This window comes from Pezoporus flaviventris, unplaced genomic scaffold (assembly GCF_033815535.1).
Source record: "Pezoporus flaviventris isolate CSIRO_AGI_PZ_B2104156 unplaced genomic scaffold, CSIRO_AGI_Pfla_v1 ptg000023l, whole genome shotgun sequence".
NCBI lineage: Eukaryota > Metazoa > Chordata > Aves > Psittaciformes > Psittacidae > Pezoporus > Pezoporus flaviventris.
In genome coordinates, this window is record NW_026892571.1 from 3,549,588 (window position 1) to 3,572,044 (window position 22,457).

Here is a 22,457-nt window from a genome sequence, read left to right on the forward strand (position 1 = left end):
GCATTATGATATGAAAGTAGGGTATGACTGTTGTAGTAGCAGTCAGCAGCAAGCACTTTGCACTTTGGGGAGAGTGTGGAGATTCTGAAGTGGTGAAATTAATGTTAAAAACCTGACAAGTTCTTTTACTGATGTATTTTATTCTGCTGGGGCTTTTGGTTTGGTTTTGTTTTTAAATGGCAGCTGCTTCCCTTTCCCATTAAAGCCCTAAATTCCTGCTGCAAACAGTGGCATTACACTGAGGATCCCACATAACATCAACCTTGTCCCATGTGTATTCACAATAGTCTAGTGAACTGTTTCCCTTTTGTAAGTGTGGGGAAAGTTGAGAACAAGGGCATTAGTTCCAGAACTTTCATTCAGATTGATTAATTTACTTAATCATTCAGTTCTTCAAGTTGGGCAACAAGTTTAAGTCTTCTTATAAAGCTCTTAATTTCAAGTTCTTTTCTTGTTGGGAAGCCCAGATCTGACTAGAAAAGGCTCTCTGCTTGCTGCTGGGCTGAAACAAGGCAAGTGACTGTGAAAATCAAATTTCCAAAACATTATAGATGAGGAGATTTCAATTTCCAAACATCATAGATGAGGAGACAGGAGTAAATCCACACTGTTAGATTTCATTTTGACTATTCACCTATGACATTAATATCTCTTGTATGTGTGGGTTATTAGACCTTCCACTGACTGCTTGTGACTCAGAAATTTGAAAGCAAATCAGAAGTTCTCAAAACCAGAAGCTCAAACAAGGAGAACACACAGCACTTTTGCCAAATGCTGAGCCATTGGGGCATCTTCTTTTGTAGGAAGGTCTTTGATACTTCTGGTCCCACTAGCTAATACTCATACACCACCAATCGCTATTGTGTGAAAGTACAGATATGATCTGAAGAAACACGTAATGTCCTTGCATATCTGATCTGAATAGAGGTATCTGCCTGCCCTCAAATCTAGCCACCAGCTTACCCAGAAGCATGTGAATGTGACAGACCACACAGGTGTTTCAGAACGTTTCAGTGCTCTTGGCCTCACCAAAACCTCTTACACAAGCCCTGATGCATCAGAAAAGGTGAAGCAGACCATATCTGATGTAGCAAAATTGAGAAATGCATAGAAGGCGTGAGTGTGGAGCTGGGAAATGATCAGCAAACCATGTTGGCATAACTTGAGTTGAGTTCTTTTTCTCCTCCTTACTTTGTTTAGAAGACCATGAAGAGCTCCACATGTCCTATGGTTAGGAACCTCATAATGTCCAGCTTAAATATGTACCACAGAACTCACAGCAAAATAAAATCCTTTGATTTCCACCATAAAATATTAGAAACAGCTGATTTCTCTGTTACTCAGTTTAACTTAATGAGGTAACGTTCTTCATAAGTAACTTCTTTAAAACTCCAGAAGCTATTCAGATAAATTAGAAACTTTTCCAGGGCCTGATCCACAAGAGCTCAGGGAAGCTGAACAATTGAACACCAAATCAAATGTTCCAGACTGGTTTATCCTTAATGCCTACCTACAGGAAAAGCACATGATGAAAATCACTTGCACTTCTCACCCATTGTCTACATACCGGACTTTCTTTATTCCTTTGAGTTAAAGTTAACAGTTAAACACCAAACAGTTAAATCATACTTTAAACATAGTACTTGCAAAAAGTTTAACCTTTGTGTAGCTGCTGTCAAAGAACTTATGGATGAGTTGTTTTGAACATCCCCCAGACAATAGTTCTGTATTGTATCATTGTGCTGGAGCAACCATGACAACCCTCCTTTCATTTTGGAGTAACTTTTCTTTCTTGGTACACCGCAATCAACAGGTCTCTATCTAATCACTTGCAAATCATTTGCCCCCTATTTCCTATGAGTTTTCACTGCAGACCAGCTAAAATAATTTAGTGTTAAATTGGCTTGGCTTTACTTACGGCACTCGGAGTTTGGGGAATTTCTGAATGTCATTTTCAGTCATGTTCTGAAAAGGAAGCACATGGTACATGTCACAGAACTGTGCATGGAACGCCCTGCCACAACAGAAGTTTGCATACGCAAAATGAGGCATCAGATCTCAACTGGCAGGAACAGCAAGTGCATAGAAAAGCAGTGTAAGATAACAGCCTGTCCTTCCCATAGCTTGTAAGAGAAGTGAACCCATTGCCGTCAAAAAATCCTCTCTCTCTTTTTCTGTTTTTGCTGGATATTGGTCTTTATGTTATGTAGCTGCATAAAACCAGCTGGAGGTTAACAAACATCATGGGTATTCAGTTACACACAAAGGACTTCAACAGAGTAATCACATGTAACTTCAAAGAGAAGTATTTCTAGAATATGGCTGCAGTGTTTTAATGAGAGCTTGTCATAATGACCTGTAAGGAGAAGTAAAATCTTAAACCAGCACTTCCCAGAGGAGAGCGTTTGTTTGCCAGCAGATGAGCCATTCTTCCTGGATTAATGGGATTCTGTGCAAAGTTAAAATCAAATCATTTGCTTTTCTGATTTGGGTTCTAATCCAGTCCTTTACTGATGGTGTAGAGTCACATTGACTTACAGGCAAGCTGCTTCTCAAAAGAACTGGAATCAAACCCTCTTCTGCAACAGCTTTCTCCTAGAGATTGTCAAGATGCTGAAGCTAAAGCGGGTGGACAGACAGTGACCCAAAGAATTCCAGCACTATTTTTAAGTCTTCTAATATTTTATCATTTTGTTCTCTTGCTTTCTGGATTTTCATTGTACGTTGCCATCACCTAGCATACAGGAAAACATACCCTTGAGATACCATAATTCATCTTGTTGGACAGTGTCAAGCAACTGATAGAGAGCTACATCCTGGTAACATCCTGTGCTACTGATTATGGTGTGAGGCCAGCAGAACATGGTCTGCTTGAGCCCATCAGCAGTGGCATTCCTCCTGGCAACTGTGGAATTATGCTTCTCACAGAAAATATAAACGGACAGAACACTTTAAATGCTCTTTTAAACACTTACAGTTTTAAGGCAATATGCAACAAAATGCCCTTTGTAAAGGGCTGTTCCTGGTAGGGAAGGCAAACTTCTACCATAGATTCTGATTTTAGGCTATTTTGCTTCACATCTTTTTAGTGCAGGTAAAAAATATGGTATTTAGGTGACTTCAGAAGCTAGATATATTGAATTCCTTTATGTCTGCACAGTGAAATCAGGCAAAGTTGTGCGCAATTGCGAATTTTCATGGTAAAACTGTAGATTTTAAAATAGAACAGCATTTGCTGGAGTTTTGTGCTCAGAACCATACCTGTAGCATCACAGTACATGTAAAATCACATGTTCTAGTGGAGATATGGTTTGAAAACTCCTTGGACTTAAGAGCAGCCTTTGCAGCCTAACAGAAGTCTTTCTAGAAACTGTGTGTGTGTTTCTTCCCCCTTCAACCATAACCCAGTGATTAGATCACAGGTTACTCCTGACCTGAAGCTGAGCTGCGCTAAGTCTTGAGAGCTTTGCTATGCTGCTGCAGAGAGGGTCAGCCCCTTTCTTCTTCCATTATGTTCAATGCTGAGTTTAGGACAGAGTGTAGTCACTCACAAGCTTCACACACTCTCTTTGGAACATGGATGATAGTCTGGTTCTTTCTGTCTCACTGCCAACAGTAAGAGGTTTCTAATTCTGCATTGGTACACAATGGTATCAATGATTTTCAGCACAGGACTAATCCCATCTCTGGTTTCCAGCACTATTTTGCCTCTGGGAATACTCAGGAGTAAACCACAGAAAAATTGTACTCTCTTTTTTCTAAATTTAGAATTTTTGCTAAAGACCTTTTAAAGCGTCTCTCTAGAATTTTATTCTGGCAATAAAGCCGATAAAAGTTCTCAGTTTAAACTCTCATAAAAGGGCTATGGTGCTACTTTAGATATTAGAGAATTTTATTAGAATAAGTTACATGGGATCGCTGCAGTCTCCTTCCTACCACGGCTCAACTGGACTTTCCTGGTGGTAGCCTTGTAGTGGGTACAGAAATGTGGCTTTGAAACTAGGGTGTTCTGATACAGCAATACTGTTACAGTCAGGTTTACCAGAGAGATCTGACAGCAGACAGAAAACCTGCAAGCCCTCAGTCCGAACAGTTCCCTCTGCGCTACTGTAATCTGGCACGTTCCAGTAACTTACAAAATGTAAAAAGGTATTGCTGAGAAAAAGCATTCATACAGAGCAGTAATTGTTTTCTCAAGATCGCAGTACTCCAGCATGCTCCCCTGAAAGCCTCCTTTGTTCGGTTTCACAGGGGAACCTTTCTATGTAATGACAAGATAGAAGTTTTTATACAAATGACAAGTAGGTCAAGAGGTTAAAAGCTGAAGCCTCAGCAGAGGTGAGCAGCTGCTTACTTAATACAAAAGCATCCTTTGCATCTGCTAGGATGCTTCTGAAGAACTGCTGCACTCTGAGGCATGGTTTAGTGATGGACTTGGCAGTCCTGGGAGAAAGAGTGGACTTGATGATCTTAAAGGTCTTTTCCAACTCAGTCGATTCTATGATCCTGTGTATTTAGAGAAACATTCTGGAAATACAAAATGATAGCAATCCCTTAGGAATCGCAGTTATTGTTCATCTTATTTGTACCTCACAAACCCTGGAATTTCATAATGCTTCCAGAGCCAGAACTCCCACTCCAGCCACAGCTCCTCGGTGCTTGAGCCAAGGAGTAGCTCTTAGGGGTTGGTAGGATAGATCCTGTGACAGTGACACACATCTGAATAATTCTGACTCCACCCAGTAGGAGGGAGGTGTCACATCCTGTTCCAGTGAAGGGTGCCTGAAAGTGTGATGTTCTCTGTCAAAAAGCTTGATCCATTAGGACAAGTAAATGAAATATAAGGCTTTAGAAGAGGTGTGCATAGCTTTTCCCACTTTCATTAATTGTACAGATGATCAAAATCACTACTTTGGGGGAAAATAGTGTAGTTAATATTTGGAAATAAAATAAAATAAAGATAAAATAAAGTAATAATAAAAGCCCTTACACATCCTCGTGGATGTATATGTAAGGCCCAAAACCATTTGCTGTGTTAATGGAAGTTGTCAGCTTTTCTAAAGTTAAGCCATGTTGTTGGTAAAGCCTGGAGCAATGTTGATTTAAACGCAGTAGGACTTTTATTTTTAAACTATTACTGGTTTTGCTGCTCTTTAAGTTCACTGATTTTCTACATTTCTATATACAAAATTTAAAGAAACCTAATTTCAAGTATATAGGCATGAAATAGTGATTACACCAGAAAGCCAGTCATCCAGCCCACGTCTGTATCTTCTTTAGTAAGAGAGGACAATTAATAAATGTGAGTTTTCTGTAGTTAGTACTTCAAAGCAAGCACTTCCTATAAAGGAACAGATGAACTCAAGACAAGATTGTGGTTTATAACCTCCCTGTCATTTAAAAAGTACATAAATAGATGCATATTAAACAACATGCTTGGGCTGCCAGCGCTCTGTATGTAAAGGAGGTGGCTGGCTGATTTTAGCAAAGGCAATTACTTCTCATATTTATACCTGAATAACCACCTCGAGCTCAGCACTTTGCATCTGCTGATGCAAACTAAGAAGTTGAAGCAATCACTTGGTGGGAATCTTACAGGAAGGAATTTTTACAGATCCACTTACCAGAAACCGTTGTCCATTTATGCTGTGCTTCCTCACGACTTTCTCACAGTCCTTATACTTTAACTGTCAATGATAAGAAGATGATTATTGCACCTTCATTTTAAGAACGGATGAACACACTTAGGCATATCATTTGCTTTGAGTAGATGCTCCAAATCACCATTTCATATGCCGGAGCCTGTCTAAATGGCTCATCTTTTTCTGTAAACATGGATTTTTAAGAGAAAAATTCTGCAGTGGACTTGACAGTTCCATCCATTTAGTAACATGTAATTCCTCACATTTAAAAAACAGTTGCATGGCCCAAAGAAGTATCTGGAAAACGGATAGTTGTGGTAGTGACAGTTGTGGAAAACAGGAAGCACAACAAATACTTGGTATCTTGGAATACTGAAGTCCTGATCCCAGTCTCTGAATTCATTGTGATCCAAAAGCTTCCTCCTCTGGATAGATATGTTGCTTGTTAGTCCTGGAAATTATCTGTAGTATTTGGAAAGTTTTTCCACAATATTCTGTTTTGTGGTAGTATTTAGGACAAGAACAGGCAGTTTAGAAGCTGATCACATACATAATAAAATAAAGCTCCTGGTCCTACCATGCAAAAATGTAACAGTAACTTGAGGGACTTAAATAAAGAGCAAACCAACAAGCCCAAACCTTAGCGATGTATAGCAAGACCTGATCCTTAAATATTTCCAGTGGGTGTCTTCAGGGTTCTGGTTTTTTTTTCTTTTGTTTGATCAGAAACAGCATGTGAGAACACTGCTTGTATTTTTCACCTGGTTAGAATGACGTTTTCCTGTTCCAAGTTGATCAGGTCCGTACCAGAAGGAACCCAAAGAGTGGGCAAAGTGACATTTGGGACCCTTCAGGACAGAAGAATGGCTCTAGCCCTGCTGAAACTTTAGTTAGGGAAAGTTAAGCAGACACATGATCCTGTGCTGCTGCGACGGTTCCCCTAAAGCAGAGAACATATTGTAGGGAGCATTATGTCCTTTCTTAGTTTTATCTTATTTATTCATTTTAAGGAATAATCTCGTAGCTTGGTGTTATATGAGAACAGGTCCTGAAAACATCTGAACAGCTGAGAGGATGTTTTTAGGACACTTCAGTTACGCACATGCAGAAACAGTCCAAACTCTGATAAACGCATCAGGACACAGAGCAAGACATTTGTGCAGACTGAGGACTTCAAGGTGCAAATACTGTCTCTGTCAGTCAGTGAGCGTTGTCATGATGTTACCAGCACAAGTCTGTGTGCAGCAGTGAGCAGCTGCCATACTTGGTAGAATACATCAGTGGGACGGAGACCTAATCTCATTTGTAAAGTAATTGATGAAAAATACTGTTTAGCTATTAAAAATAACTATTTCATTAACATATTACCAGTATGAACAGCTTTGCTTTTACGTTTTACAGTGCATAGTATAAATTAGCAGAGGCTTAAAGTCAACTCACCAGATGTTACTACTCTTAAGTGTGAAGAATTCTTACTTGGCAGAAACTGAGGAACCTAAAATTAGAGGTTTGCAGGTAGTTGGTAGTTTCCAAACACAGGCTTTGTGTTTGAGCTGCTTGTCTTTATTAGCTGGTTTTGCATTCTAGTATCAAACTTGCCTCAACTCCTCAAATAAAACTCTCACAGAGTTATAGGAGCCATTGAAACAATGAGCTTTATGTGATTTTAAAATGAAGCCCAAACTCTTACAGGCTTTTTAAAGCTGGTCTGGCAGCTCACTTGAAAATTAAGCACCTATGCTGGCAGTGCTTGAAAGTCTTCCCAAATCTTCCCAAATCTTCCCAAATCTTGTTGATCTCAATGTTAAAATCTGGACTTTGGGAGGAGCAAGGGACACAGAGCAGGCCCTGTCTCTGATCCTGAAGAATGAGGAATTTACAGAGAACACAGAGAAATGAAGCTGTAGTAAAATTGGCTCAGTTACACGTTCCTGGGCAATCAGAAAGGTTTCAGCATTCCTGTACTGCCTTTCAGAGTACTTCTTCAGTGTGGAAACTTCTCTGCCTTTTAAAATGAAATGTATAGATAGTCACAAGTGAAAAAGATGTCAAAAGAAACGGAAGTTCCCAGCTGGTCACATAAGGAACATCAGAAGAAGTAACCAGAAAGAGGGGACAGCTGCTAACCTTGAGCCATGGGTTTTGGCCAAGAAGTTTTAGAAGGGGGAAGTCAAACCAAAAGGCAAACGGTTTTTCCAACTGAGGCTAAAAAATGTGGAGTCCATGTACCTACAACTGTGGAGTTCTTGCTGGGTTCTCGTGGATGTGATTAGCAAAGACATTCAGAGGCACACTTGTGAACACTAAGCAACTTGAAAAAACAAAACGTCTTCTGAAAATCATTGAAGAAGAGCTAAAAAACTTGTACTTCTCACACATTAATGCCTTCTACAGTTGTTAATGTGTTATATCAACAATTGTAGCAAAGCGTGTATTTTCTTGAAAAGCCACAAGTTTCTCTTATACCCCATTTCAAACACCCTTTCAAGCTTCATTTACAGAATTTGCTGGCCAGTTTAGCTGAGCTTCTTGTCAGTGATTTTGCTTTTGGTTTTGCAACAAGTTCTGCCCATTATAAAAATATGTAAATTTAGCACCATGTTGCAGCAGTTTGCTCCTCCATCACACAAAGACAAAGCACAGCTGAACTTACTGTCCTGAAGTAGTCTGCCAAGTCGTCTGGGTTCCAGGTAACCACGTCTGAACGGTACGGAATGTTCCTTAAATCCATGGTGAAGTTTTCTCCCCTAGGCAGTTAGAGAAGGTTCGAGCAGTACTGTTGGTGGAACAGCCATATATTCCTTGTGCGTGACCACCTCCAGCGTGTCCAGGAATCCTTTGCCTAATGCTCAGCTTCTTCCGTGTAAGAGCTGTTGTTTTTGTAAATGTAGGACTCCGTTGTTAGGACCTCTGAGAGATATACAGCTTCCTCTGACACAAAATGGTCTCTTCTCAGAAAAGCTGTCAGCTCATCAGCCTTACCACTTCCTTTGTCTGAACATAAATAAGTAAACAAGGAAGCACAGCAAAGCATTGAAAATGTTCTGCCTGCTGCACATAAGTAAGCTCCTGTGGACTCTTGTTTGCTTGTAGTTGAATACATTTATGTACACACTCCAGAGTATAAAAATAGTGGCATGCTATCTGCGCAGACATTGGCTGTTGTGCAAGTCTAGCCCAGGCAAGCACCCCTCCAAAGAAGAAAACGTTCACTGGAGAGAAACTTCTTCAACTTGCCTCACTACCTGAAGTGTCACATCGTCTTTCTCTGATCTCTGCAGCAAGAAAGGGTAGTTGGAGCTGCGTATAACATGGCATGCATGAATTAGGGATGGGATTAGAGCCAGCATTCCTTCAAATAAGAAATCTCTTGGTGAAACTAAGAAATGGACAAGCTTAGATGAAAAATAATTATATTGACATTGTTTCAGAGCTTCTTTATTCAGCTACATCTAATGAGGAATTTTGTGTCTGAAAAAGAATCTACAGAACCATAATATCATCACCACAGGGACATATGATAGACTGCATCTGTCATGTAAGGCGCTTCAGGCATCACCACATCACAGGTCCCTTAAAAAAAGCCACATGTCCCTTCTCCCTGTTCCTGATGTGGAGCTTCCTCCCACAGCTGCATTGGTGTGAATGCTTGGGGTCACTGTTCACAGCTGCTCCGTCAGACTGCACCAAAGGTGGTATTTTGTGAGCTTCCTGTATTAGTAAGAGTATATGCATAGTTCTGAAGCACTGGAAAGGAAAGTTTCTCTCCTTTCTAATGCATCACTCTCACTGTTTCTAGTCATTGAAGACCTTCTAACCTTGGGTCTGTAATTTGCAAGTGGATGGCATCCAAGTGCCTGTATTTGAGATCTTATCTGCAGGTCAGTATAGTGTTGTACAGAAGAGTTTTCCTTTTGAACTTCAGAGTCTGATTTAAAGTACCTTACTTTTTCTGCAGAAATTTTGATAAATGATGGTAGCAGCATGGTATTTAAAGCTCTCTAAAACTAAACTGCTCTAACAGCTGTTACAAACTGTGTAGCATCTATCAAATACACGCTACAGCTTTGTTTTATGGGTTCTTATTTGAAATGACCTGCATGAATCATCTGAGGCATGTACAGAGAAATATCACCACCTTTTCACTGTAAATCTAGGTTTGGGGATGGAATAGGACTAAATTAACTTGTGACAAAGAATTCCCAAGGGAGAAGTTATTTTGGTGGTGCATTATCAGCAGTGCCAAAGGGGAGATTCCATAGCATACATCTGAGACACCCCCTTATACCCTCAACATAGAAACAAGTTTCTTACAGTGCAGAGACAGGAAGAAGCCTCTGCTATAATTCCAGTATTTCATTACACTCTAATCTAATTTCTATCCTAAATGCAGTGTAGAAGCTCTAATTTCCATTGTCCTATTCCTTATTTATACTGATATAAAACTAATCAGTCTGGTCAAAATTTAGTAAGATGATGGTATAGAATAATCATAGTATCATTTGTTATGATGCTGAGATAGGAGAAAAGCAGTCACCTTTAAAATCCATCTTCTAGTCTAGACAGCAACCACCATGGAAGTCCTAACACATTGATCTAATTATTGTTGTTTGCTTGGATCCTGTCTGTCACTGAGTGCTTTACAGCTACATGCATATTTCATGCACTTTGTAAAACCCAGCTGCCCATGTATTGAGCTTTGTCTTTAGAACTTCTTTTGTAATGTGCTAAAGACGTAGGATGTGATGGCCAGGCGAGTCTTGCTGAGGAAACATCCCCTTGTATTTTCTCCATTTGAGTTTCCTGATACTGTGCTAGATCAGTGTAACAATTTGAAAGTGCCTTTCCAAACCATGTCTGTATTTGAACATGTCAATGGAAAGTGTTGTTCAACACACAAATAACCATGCATGAGTCATGGCCCCCAGCTGTGACCAGACTGCAGGGAGTTGTTTTGAAAGATGCTTTTAAATGTCTGTCTTTGTGGCCCAGAAGGGCAATGTGGCAAATCCCATATTCCACACAAGGAAAATCTAGATCCTGGTAAAAAACTCACATTAATTCCTCATGATTTTAATTGTTCTTTCCTACTTATTATTGTTTCTCTCTTCAGAGTCACTGTTACTACCTTCAGAAGTAGCACTTCCACCCATGTGCTCCTGATGTTCCTCGTGTCCTGCACTCAGAGAGGCAGTTTCAGCATTGATGGTCATCAAGAAAGAGAAAAAGTTGAATATCGACACTAGTGCAAGCCCACATGCCAGAACCTAATCAGACTTGGGTAGGAGTCTGCAGGAGGATGCCTGGGAAGCAACGGCATCTGAGGAAGACAGAATGATGGCAGGGAAAGCTTTAGGGGAGTTAAATGAACTGCAGCTAACAGACAAGGCCACATAGACAGGGTTCCTGGGGAAGAGCGTCAAGTTTGACAGGCTGACTGCAGCAATTTTGGGTGATAACTAAACACGTTTCAGAGGGGGCAGTCCTAACTGTCTAGCGGGAATGATCACATGCTTTAAATCTTAGTAGTTCAACCTTACATTGCAAGAAATGGAGACATAAAATGTAGGCAGCACAAATGTATCTGTTGCATAATATAATTTGTTATATAATTCAGTTGGCAATCTTGCATTGGAATGGATCTTAAAGCATTTAGCTTTTTTAATGTTGAGAAACATCGATATTATGACTATTATCAGGGTCCTTTCCCATGTGACCTTTTTTGTTTCTTTTTAAAGAATTAGGCCTTTTGTAGCTGATGCCTGCTGTGGCACAACCTTCACATAAAAGATGTGTTGTCAAGTAACATCTGCCTGTGGTACAGTGCTGTAAGATGTAGTGAGGGTTTGGTGGCTGGTGTTTGGAAATGTGAGAGCCTAACCATTTTAGGCAGTGCAGGAGGGAAATTCACACGGCCCACATGCTGCTGCCTTCAAAGAGAGTCATTATTTTCCATCTTCTCTCACCTCTTTCTGGTGGTGTTCTGTTCCACAGCACCCTGTTTAAAGTGGAGCCAAGGGCCCACTTTGAAAAGCTTTCAAAATAGCCTGTTTTTCTAGAAGAACTCGGTTTAAACATCAATTTTCCTAGAGCCAAGCAAAAAAAGTTCAAACCTCGTAAGAATTGTCTTCATGTTCATCTCAGTCCCAAAGCAAAGTGAATCTTTATGACATTTCTTTTGTCCTGCACAATTTTGTTTTTAAAAGACTTGGGCACTTTTTTTCCTTTCATCCAGGGAATATTTACTATTGGCACCCTATATTTCCTCTTTTAACATTACATGCCTTATTCCCAAGCTGTACATCTATCTATATCTACTTTCACTTTCATACCCTTTAAAAATCACTATTGTCATATATTCCTTGTTGTCTTTAATAATCATTGAGACACATTTTCTACTCCTCAAATGTCCTCTCCATTATTCCATTAGTTCTTGCACTCAAGTGTTAACCTTGAATTCGCAATGTCTGTGCATTAATACAAGATCCCAAACTGAAGCTTTGTCAGCTCAAACCCGCGCTTTGTAGGAACGGAACTATGAGTCTTCCTCACCACCTAGTGGGTAACTCACAGACTGGCACCCAGCCCTAAGGATCGGCACCCAGCCCTAAGGACCGGCACCCAGCACTAAGGACTGCACTTCTCAAGAGCAAGGGTGGACCCTGACCTGCTGAGGCTGAAGTTGAATACATGAGTTATATATATGGCACTTCAGTGGCACTAGCAGTCAAGTGGATGCCAGCCAACCTACCAGCATCTGAAATAAAACTGCATCTGAGATACTGGCTTCAAATCTGATTTCACACCAACAAAATCCTACATTCCCTTCCTGAACTGAACCTCAGCAATGACTTTGCTGGATGGAAAAAAAAAGAAGTGTGTACTTGAAGAAGCACATTTTCCATTGTTAGTAAATCGTGTTATTTTGAGTAAGTGGAAATACAGAGTTTAGGCAATTCCAAAATGCCTGAGATCCTTGAATACAGCCACTAGAGTGCAGCTGAACTCTATTCAGAAAACAGAGCATCAGCTATCAAATATATTAAGGTGCTGTAAAAAAAAAAAAAGGCCAGTATTTGAAGATATTCTAGCAAGAGTGCTGTTTTTTCAGGCACTTATTTTGTTCCACTCTGGTAGGGTCAGAAGTGGTGTAACATGTCTGGTTTGTCCAGAGACCCTGCAAGCAAATGCAGAGAACACCTAGCAGACCTTAGAAAGGATGTCTCCAGAGGAAAGACTGAACTAATGTTTTTCTTAGTCTGCGAAAGGGAAGGAAAAGGAGACACTCGTGTCCTCCCTGCAGAGCTGGGCTGTACCCTGCTGTGCTGTGGGACCCTGCCAGCCCTACAGGCAGGCCTCTCCCAGTGGCAACTGCTTTGAGCATTTGGGGTTTTCTCAAAAAGCAGAATTAAACCGAAGCTCAGTGTTGCTGTTACAGTGAGCCTGCAGGTTTGTCCTGGCGTTGAGGAGAGGTGATCAGACTCAAATTCTTTTTATCAATGCTGTAGTCAAAAGAGGTGATCAGCAAAGTCCCTGAACAAAGTGATAAAAGCTGGGAAAGGGAGAGAAAAGACAGAAGTGTATCAAACTTTTTTATCCAAGGGACATTTCCTTGCTATGTTTTAGGTCTTATATGCCCTGGTTTCCCTCTGAAGAGCTGAAATAGGTTGGAAGGTGCTGTGACATGATCAGCAGCATACAGATGGTGGTACCAAGCAGAAGCCATCGGAGATGAGGCAAATGGAAAGTGCCCACCTCTGCAGCTACTCAAAAGGATGGAAGAAAGGCTGGGTACAGGACTGCTCCTGACTGGTTTTTTGGTGTAGTTCCTCCTTTCCTTGAAAGAAATCTGTTGTTTTAAACCCTTTAGAGTCAGTGTTTGTGGGTGGGATAATGCTCCCCCTTGCACACCATTACGTGGTGTATCCGGAGCTGCATACAGCTTGTTGACTGAATACTGACTGACTAGTGGCCTCCATCCAGGCTGAACCCTCCCATGGCGTGAGGAGGTGCAGGCCCTGGGCACCCACTTCAGTACTCGCAATAGCACAGACAGGGAAGTTCAAAGGGATTTTAAGCTGCAAGGAGAAGAAGTTTTCTCTGCAGTTGGGTGAAATACACGTAAGAGAGAGTTGCTTTTAAGTATTATTTCGTTGAGAGGATGGCTTTGAGATCCAGGAATGCAAATGCAGGAGCAGGCGTTTGTGCTCACCCTTAGAACTCAAGTGAGCATCCGTGCAGCCGTGCTCCCTAGATGGCGCCGGAGCCCTGGGTATTCCGGGCAGTGCTTCTGTAGCAGCCTTCCATTTGCTTTGCCCTTTTGTTTTGTTTGGTACCTGTTTATTTAAAAGAAATAAGTAAATAAATAAATAAAATGGTTCTCTTCCAGCAAAGATGAGTGAATAGTAACAAAAATTGTGATTTTTAGTTCCTTAAGGTTTTTTAAGCAGCAGTATTTCAATTTTATCCAATTATTCTGACAGTTAAATACAGGATGATTGAACTCAGCCCATTTTGTTATTTTTATGAAATTAACCATTGACACCAGTAAACAGCTTATTGTCCCTGACATTCACATTCTTTTTATTTAGAAAAGCAGTTCTTTTCTTAACCTAAACAAAGGTAACTCCACAGAACTTGCAGAGTTCATACTGCTTCCAGCTGGCATCTCGACTGGTTAACATCAAGTTTTGGTCATTGCACCCATCACAAGGAAGGCTCCACAGCTCCATCAAGAAGAAAACCATTGCTGTTAAATTTCAAGTCAAAATCTGGAGTGACTGTTGCAACCACAGAGCATCTTGTCCATACACAGACTCACAGCTGGATTCTGATCCTGGTAAATCTTTAAATGGCTCATTGAACAAGAAGAAAACTACTAGGGATTTTGCAATGCTGAGAAAAAGGAGACTGCTTCAACAGCTATATACTGATGTGTGTTCATTGCAGACCTTCATGGGAAACACTTTTGTCAATACTGAAAGTTTCCGAGAGTGAATTTCATGCCAGATCAGAAAATACGTTACTTAGTGAGACAAGGTGGGCACAAAATCACAAAATGAAATATAGAAACCTTTAGAATCAATTTTAAGTAATGTTAAGTTTGACAGCTTTGTAACAGTAGCAGTGGAAAATTACTGAGGTGCATGATTCACAGAGAAAAAATAGAGTACATCTAGAGAGCATACTGAGAAATTTGTATAAGATAACCTGTTGTAGTTGACATAGTTTTAGGCCCTTATGACCTTAGTACAAAATGAGTGTAAGAAAAACAGACTAGAAGAACAGGACTTAAGGATAAGGAGTATCTGGGAATGGCAGGTGTCCAGGATGGGCTGCAGCTAAGCTAACTGATAAGTAGAAGGACAGGATGATCGCTGTGTCTGTGGTGTTAACAAACCGATTAAGCTGGTATGAGTATCTACTGCGTGTGCTTTGAAGGCTGCCAGAAGTGCTGAAGATTGTTGGAGGAAGTAAACGACCCTCAGAGCCCAGCACCACAATTCTGTACGCATGCAGGGAACTTTCTGGAAAATGATGTAATCCATACGTAGCCTCATGAATATGTATGCATGCCCGGTGGCTGTGTAAGGACGGTTTAACGGGGACACACGTTAGGAGGAGCTATCCCCCGTGTCTCCCTGCCCTGCAATAAAGAATACCTGCTTGTCAGCTTGAAAACTTTGTTGGCGAGTTTGTTCCTGGAGTTTTCTCCGAATCATTAGGAGACCATTGTGATGAAAATAATGATATTTCAGCTTCTTAGTTTCATTTGCAGCCCAGTGGTGCTATTGGCACTTTCCGTTATTCCTGCAGTGTTCCTAGCAGACAGCAAGAAGCTGGGATTCAGAAGGAACGTTTAGCATTCCCATCTTTGCAGCATAGATTCTTTTCTTGCAGGCAGAGAAGACACCATCCTGTAAGTGCCAGAACATTTCTTCCTCTACAGATTTCCTCAGGGCTTCTGAGCCCTGAGTTTAGGTGCAACTAGACCAGCATGGAGAAGAAAAGAGCTGCTACTAACCAGCACAGTCCCAGGTATACTTCTGGGTTTAGTGTTAGTTTTGTTTTCAGTGTTTATATTCCTCTCTCCACTGTCTCAGAGTTTCCAAGGAACTGAATTCTTGAACACCCCATGCTTTTCAGATATGCAGTGTCACCTTGTATTCAAAATGAAGTGTGCCCAAAATAAGAGATACTTTTATCTCATAAACAAGCATCTTGCATGTATATTTCATCTGTACACATGTGTAGTGCTGTGAGTGGACTGAGAAACTGTTCTTTTTAATCCTCTGGCTCATGAAGGAAGGTCAGCACAGATCAAAGGTAATTATTCAGGAGGGGCTGTTCTAATCAGTTAGGTCTTCCTCTAAGACATAGGTTAAAGTAACATCAATGTCAGGGTAGGAGCTCACCTTACTGCTTGTGGATGAGTGATACAATAGAGCTGTCACTAAGGACAGGAGCATCCATTGCTCAAAGCAGGGCAGGGGTGTGATTTAAGCGTCCTTCTTTGGCAACAGTGGTGTGAGATTCAAAACCTCAGGAGGAAGACCCCTGACAGCTCAACTTTCACAGGCAACTGAAGACAGCATTAGCTGGGGCTGCAACTGCAAGACATGGTCCTTTCCCAGCCTCTGGGTTCTCTACTTGTGCTGCTCCTGCTTGTGTCAGCATAAGCATTGTCATGACCACAGCAGGAAAGAGGAACAGGGATTTGGCTGTGTTAGCTAATTTCACAGTAAAAAATGATGAAATGGTTACTTTCAGACTGCGGCTCTTCCCTGCTATGGCTTGCTGTGTGACTATGCAAGTGGTTATGCCTGTGCAAAGTAGGATATGCAGTACAGCAAGAAACATTTCTGGTGCTGGGTCTGCAGAAAAGTTTGAGCTGTTTCTTGTGGCAGCAATGCCAGTTCAGAGTGTGCATTAATTATAACATAGGCAAAGTGGATCGTCCCCCCCAAAATGGGAACCCTTTTATTTTTTAATTAACCCTCATTTCACCATCTTGCTCTGGCAGATGGGGCATGCACTCCTTCTTGTTTAGGATTTAAACTTACAGAATTAAAATCCTATTTTCCAGAGAAAGATAAGCATTCTTCTACACGTTCCTTACTATTTGACTGTTACCCTCTGTGTCATTTAACATGTTGCAGAATTTAGACATTAGTTTCAGATAGTTTCATTATAAGTGACAAATAACAAGCTGTGACATTGAAAGAAAGCTGAAGGCAGACACTGAGGTGTCTGAACTGTCTGCTACCTCGCACAGTAAATGCTGAAAATTTCCTACAACTCTCTATTTTTAACTGTTCAGCAAAACTCCCACTTTTTTCTCACCTCACTTCTCGTAAATCGTTCAGGTTCAACAAAGATTGTGCATTAAGCTCCTGGATGTTTGTATGAACAGGATGTATGATACCAAGTCTGAAAAGAAATAGAACTGTTCTTTGTTATACTTGTCTTTTACATGTTTTTTTTTATGCACAGTTTGTCACCGATCTTAGATTCTGTGAACAGAAGACTTCAAGCACCTGCTCTGCCAGCAGAATGCCTGTGTGTATATTGTATGACAATATGAAAGACTTGGCTCTACTTTTCACCTTGTTCTTATGGAGAAAAATTCTGTCCTTGGATCACTCAAGGATATTTGTCTGTATCATGTGTTCCTGTGTATCAGGGTCCTAAGGGCACTGTTAGGCCCTAATGGCCCCGACCAGCTTCACCTGGGGCCTTCACCCACTCCCTGACACCCTTAAAAGCTCAGCCCAGGACCCTGTGAAGGCATTTGTCATTGAAGTGTTCCATGGGTAGAGAGAGGACTCCTCAGATAAGGTAATGTCTGCTTTCCAGTAAAACTTCAAAAGCTTTCTTTCTGCTTTCCATTCTCCATTGCTGCAGTTAAGAGGCTTGACCTAGTGCATAAGTGGGGATGATGAATGTCTGGATTGCTCTAATTATAGTAATTTAAAGACATGGGTTGCTCAGTGCTCTTATTTAGGATGCTGTATTACTTTAGGATGGTCTTGGAAACAAATGATCTCCTAATGCTGGTAGTTTCTGGAGGGTGCACTTGAGGGTATGCTCCTTGCTGATGTTCTGAAGTGTGTGTGGGACTGGGGGGTGCCTTCTCCCTTTCCCAGCACTACTCTGGTGTTAGAGAGCTGAACTAGTTCCCTTGTAGATAAGAGGAGTAAGTAACTAAGGAGTTGTATGAATCTGGTTCTTTGCTGTGTAAGACACATAAACTGCATCCAGGCAGAGATCAAGTGTGTGTCCTACATAGCTGGGTGCTCACAAGCTGTGGTGCAACTCCAATTGAGAAGCTATGTAGCTATTTTACTGACAGTCAAACATAGGCTCTGCAGGGCTCTAAATCCCTTGTGTCACAACTATGCAGCTGTTTCTGACTGTACTTTTCTCTCCTCTGGTTAGTATGGCCATGAGAAAAAGGGCTGTACTTTTTCCCCTCCTGTAGGCTGTAGATGCTACACCTGCAAGACCACTCTTACTGAGTTCTGTATGTATTGTCCAGGCTCATTAATCCAGACTGCTTGAATGTTTGTGCATAGCCCCATTAAAGGTTGGCTATCTAAGCTTGTATGGAAGCACCTCAGCTATGGAAAGCTTTTGGCATTGCTTTTCATCAATTTCCATCAATTGCCTTGATTAACAAATGTACTTCATAAAGGACCCCAAAGTTTTCATGCTGCTGTGGCTGCTGCTGCTCTTAAGACCAGGCCAATGGAGGTTGGATGTGGTTGAGATACCTACTATGACCTGGTAGAACCAGACACTCTTTTATATAGGCAGACTTGTTCTTGCTTACTAGTTTTGAGCGTTTATAGATTAGGAACAAGTGAAATGCTTCTTGCAAAGTCAGGCACTGATACTCTAGTGGGAAGAGTAAATTAAAAACCCTTTCTAAAACTTATGAATAAGAACATTTTAGGTGTGGGGTGAGACAGCTCCTTTATTCCTCTGCCCCAAAGCAAATGCCCTGTAAGTATATTCTGGAACAGATTTCAGGCCATTTTTTTCTCCCTTTCTCTAGGCAGTATACAGAAGCTCTCTCTTCATCTTTGTGCACTTCTGCACCAATAGCCTTGCCTTTGTGTTCTGAGGTATGGATGCAGTCCTGCAGGGCTTATCACGTGAATTGATGAGGTTTTTGTCTTAATCCAACCAAGAGTCATTATTGATCAGCATGAAGTTCTGTAAAGAGATTAACATTGTGTTAAGGCTCCTGCAAATGGATCTCTATACCAATTTTGAATTTACTTGGCCTTTCCTCAGTTAAGATATCTAAAGTAAAATTGTTATTGTTTATGTGGAGATTAATATCTATAAATAGGAGTAAAGGGGGGAATCTCTTCCATGGCACATATCCCATGTGAGCAACTTGCTAAGCTAAGTGCTTGTGCTGCTCAGGCAGATGGAGAGCTGCCAGTTGCTGACTGCTTTTGGGTACTGTTGAGACTGTAATGTGCAGCAGAGTTCCCAAGAGTGCTTTGCTGCCTGTGTTAGGGGGTGGACTGGTTAACCAGGGAAGCTGCTTGTACACAGGGAGCTCAGGTTCCCGTTTGTGCTCAATGCCAGTCAGAGCTTTGTTAATACAACATCTGTCTTACTGCAACTGCACATACAATCACATTTAGTTTGCAGGAGAGCTCATATTAATTATATAGTAATAAAAGTCACTTCTCTCTGGGTATTTTTAGCTTCAGGCTCCAGTTTCTTATATCTCAACATATTTATTGAGATCCTTTTTGGTAAGTGCAGAAGGTTTTTTTCAGTAGATAAAAGCAATAGTGTGCTTCTATAGGTGTGAGCCAAATCAGGCTTTATTATGCTGGGCTGGTTGTCAGAGCTCAGGTTCATGTCATTTAAATCTAAATGGAGGAGGAGCTGGTGTGTGTCAGAAGTAACACGGAGGTCCTGGTGGGGAAAACAGGTATGTGTTGAGGGTAGGTCTTGAGGTGATGAGGGCAGCAAGGACACCCTGTTGACTCACTTAGTGTTTGGAGGGTTACTGAGGAAAAAGCTCCCAGGCAGGAGTCCTTATGGAAGGAAGGATTATGGGGTTGGAACTGGATGTGATAAGCTCAGGCCAGATCTGGTACAGAGGTATATGGCCAACGATCTGCTGACATTTACTGGGTTTGAAGACACTCAGTGATACCTCTGCGAGAAGAGGGAGAAGCCCCTGACCGGTGCAGAAAAGGGGCACAACAGGCTCCTCTTGTTCCCCCACAGGCTTTACTGTGGGGTGACAGGTTCCAGCCTAGAGCCTTGTGCAAAGCAGAAAGGTGTGTGAGGGTCAGAAAAGTGCAATTTGTTGGAAATGTGCCTTAATGACTTAAGAAATACTTTCCTCAGAAAACATGAGACACTTTATATGCTATCCTCTTTGGGGTAATATAAAATTGTTGAACAGTGTGTAGAGTCACTGGTTGCAGGGATAGGAAAATAGAGCACTTCTGAGGCAAATGTTTGCGGAACCATGAGCAGTAAGAGATGAGAGCATTAACTGCAGTCATTGAGGGCTCGCATCAACTCAGAGCTTCAGCTGAACATGATCTTTTTCAGTTCTCTTGAAATACTTCATCTTTGCTTTAAGTGTTATGTGTTGGTCTGAGTCTTTTGCTTATGGGTCACTGACGGGGAATTAGAGGCCCTGATCCAAAGCTAGGTGGATAGCACAGAAAGACCCAAAAGCTGGGGCTTGCTGTGCCCTTGGGCTAGAGCTAGTTTGTTACCAATGAAGGTACTGTAGATTTTTTAACTCGATGATCTTAAGGTCCTTTACAACCCTAACTATTTGATGATTTTAGAAATACTTTTGTTCCAGCAGTTAATATTGCATCCGGAATTACTTCTGCAGATTCATAGGGTAAAGGATTGTAGTAAGGAATTGTTGGGAGGAGCAGGGTGGAAAACGTACTGAGGCAGAAGCTGGGCATGATCCACTTCATATGTGGGTTTGGGTGCTTATTGTTTGAAAGAGTTGATGAAAGCAATCAAAATCATTTGAGACTTCTCAAAGAGTCAGTCCCAGGTGAGGAATATATAAAGAGAGGTCTGGGTGGGAAGGGGAAAAAGGTTGACTCTAGCATTATATGTATGTATTTTACTGCAGCATTTGCTGGAAGAGGTCTAAAAAAATGTTGTTGTATTTTAAATGGGCACAGGCTTTGGGTGACTCCATTGCTTGCAATGAGGTGACACTTGCTGTTTTTCTGGAGAGGAAACCCAATAGGCAGCTGTTAATTCTGTAATGTCACCTATGGGAGCAGCTTTGCCATGGCTGCAATGTGCTGCAAGGCAAACATTTTTGTTTCTGAAAACAAGTAAACAAGCTCAATCTGTGGGTAGGGCTGGGAAAGAATTCGAATAGCGTTTGAAGCATAGCACTTGCTGAGGCAGAGTTAGTTATATTCCTATCTTAAGCCACAGTATTTCCATTTCCCAGTGTTTATTAGACTGGAATTATTCATAAGTTTAAGCAGGGTCTAAACACTGGTCTTTGACAGAAGAATTTTAGATTTCCTCTCCAACCAGGCATATCACCATTTCCCAAAGCAAACTGCTGGGAATAAGGTATGTAGAGTGTAACATTCAGTAATTTAATTATTCCCAGTGATGGCTTTCCTGGAAAGAAGTAAGTCACAAGCTCTGAATCTTGTACCAGAGAAAGGTAATTTACTGAACAAGCCTCAGCTCAGAGATGGAGTGACGGGGAATCTTGCATGGGGAATGTCTGCATAACTGATGGCTTTCATTACACTTAATTTCCCCTGCAAGAGCTGCATGCAAAGGAGACACTCTTCTAAAGTGCAGGAGGAAAGGAAATGGTGTCTGTTTCCATCTAGACCGCAATGATACTTTAAATATCTCTTTCACAGCTTTCTCTTGCAGTACTGCTTTGCCACAGCTGAGAATGAGACTTATTTAGCAGCTACTTCCTAAAGACACAGTTCTCACCCCAGGTAACTTAAGGGAAGATTCTTTGGGAGTTTATAGAAACTTCTCAGGATCCCAAGATCTGTAAAGCCACTACTTAATATTTAGGTATTTCAGCCTTACTTTTGCGCAAGTACCATGCATGTCTATGAAGCACTGCTGTTCTGGGGTGCATTCCTCACAACTGCCTAGTGCAAAGTGTTGTGAGACAAAGCACACAGTGCTAGGTCCTTTTAGAGACCCTGGGATACATATGACTAGGTGAGCTGAGAAGAAAAAGAGGGCTAATTTACACTTTCCAGATGAGGGACTGAAAACCTTTGAGAACAGCTTAATTCTCTAGGAGTGGCTGACAGTCCTAGACACCATCTTCTTGTGTGGGTCAAAGATCTGTTCCTTTAAACTTTCCTTTTGCTAATGCAAATGAGCAGGTGTGGGTGGGCTGGAAGGTGCTTTCATGTTAGACGGATGAGCATGGCGTAAGAGCCTTTGTAGCACAGACTATCACCAAGGTCACACGCAAAGCACATAGCAAAGCAGCATCTTTAGCCCAGGTACTCTGAATTCCAGGTCAGTGCATTAACTGTCCTCCAGAATTACTCATCACTTGGCATAAAGCTGAACAGCCTTGCAAATTTGTAGTTTTGCAGTGCAGAGGTGTTATTCAGTTATTAACCCAGGTATTTCCTGCACTGTGGGAGCATCTAATGCATTTTTAGCCAGAAAACCATTTTGCTGTTACTTAGTAAAAAAGGATCATTTGTGTGGGCAAGGTGTTGCTGTGCACCTGTTTACTACTCCAGCACCTGGCAATATACTCATGAGAGTACAAATAACTGTGGCTATTTT

At 41.3% G+C, this 22,457-nt stretch overlaps 1 protein-coding gene across 1 annotated transcript in view; it reads right to left on the reverse strand.

Annotated features, from left to right (window-relative positions):
* LCP2 (lymphocyte cytosolic protein 2) overlaps positions 1–8,616 on the reverse strand; it is a 30,696-nt gene extending 22,080 nt beyond the window's left edge. The window contains exons 1-3 of the mRNA XM_061456433.1: positions 8,296–8,616; positions 5,625–5,687; positions 1,919–1,965 (exon numbers count right to left, since the gene is read on the reverse strand). Coding sequence (XP_061312417.1) covers positions 1,919–1,965; positions 5,625–5,687; positions 8,296–8,373 — 188 coding nt within the window. The 5' untranslated portion in view covers positions 8,374–8,616. The remainder of the gene's footprint in view (positions 1–1,918; positions 1,966–5,624; positions 5,688–8,295) is intronic.
* Between the last annotated feature and the right edge of the window lie 13,841 nt (positions 8,617–22,457).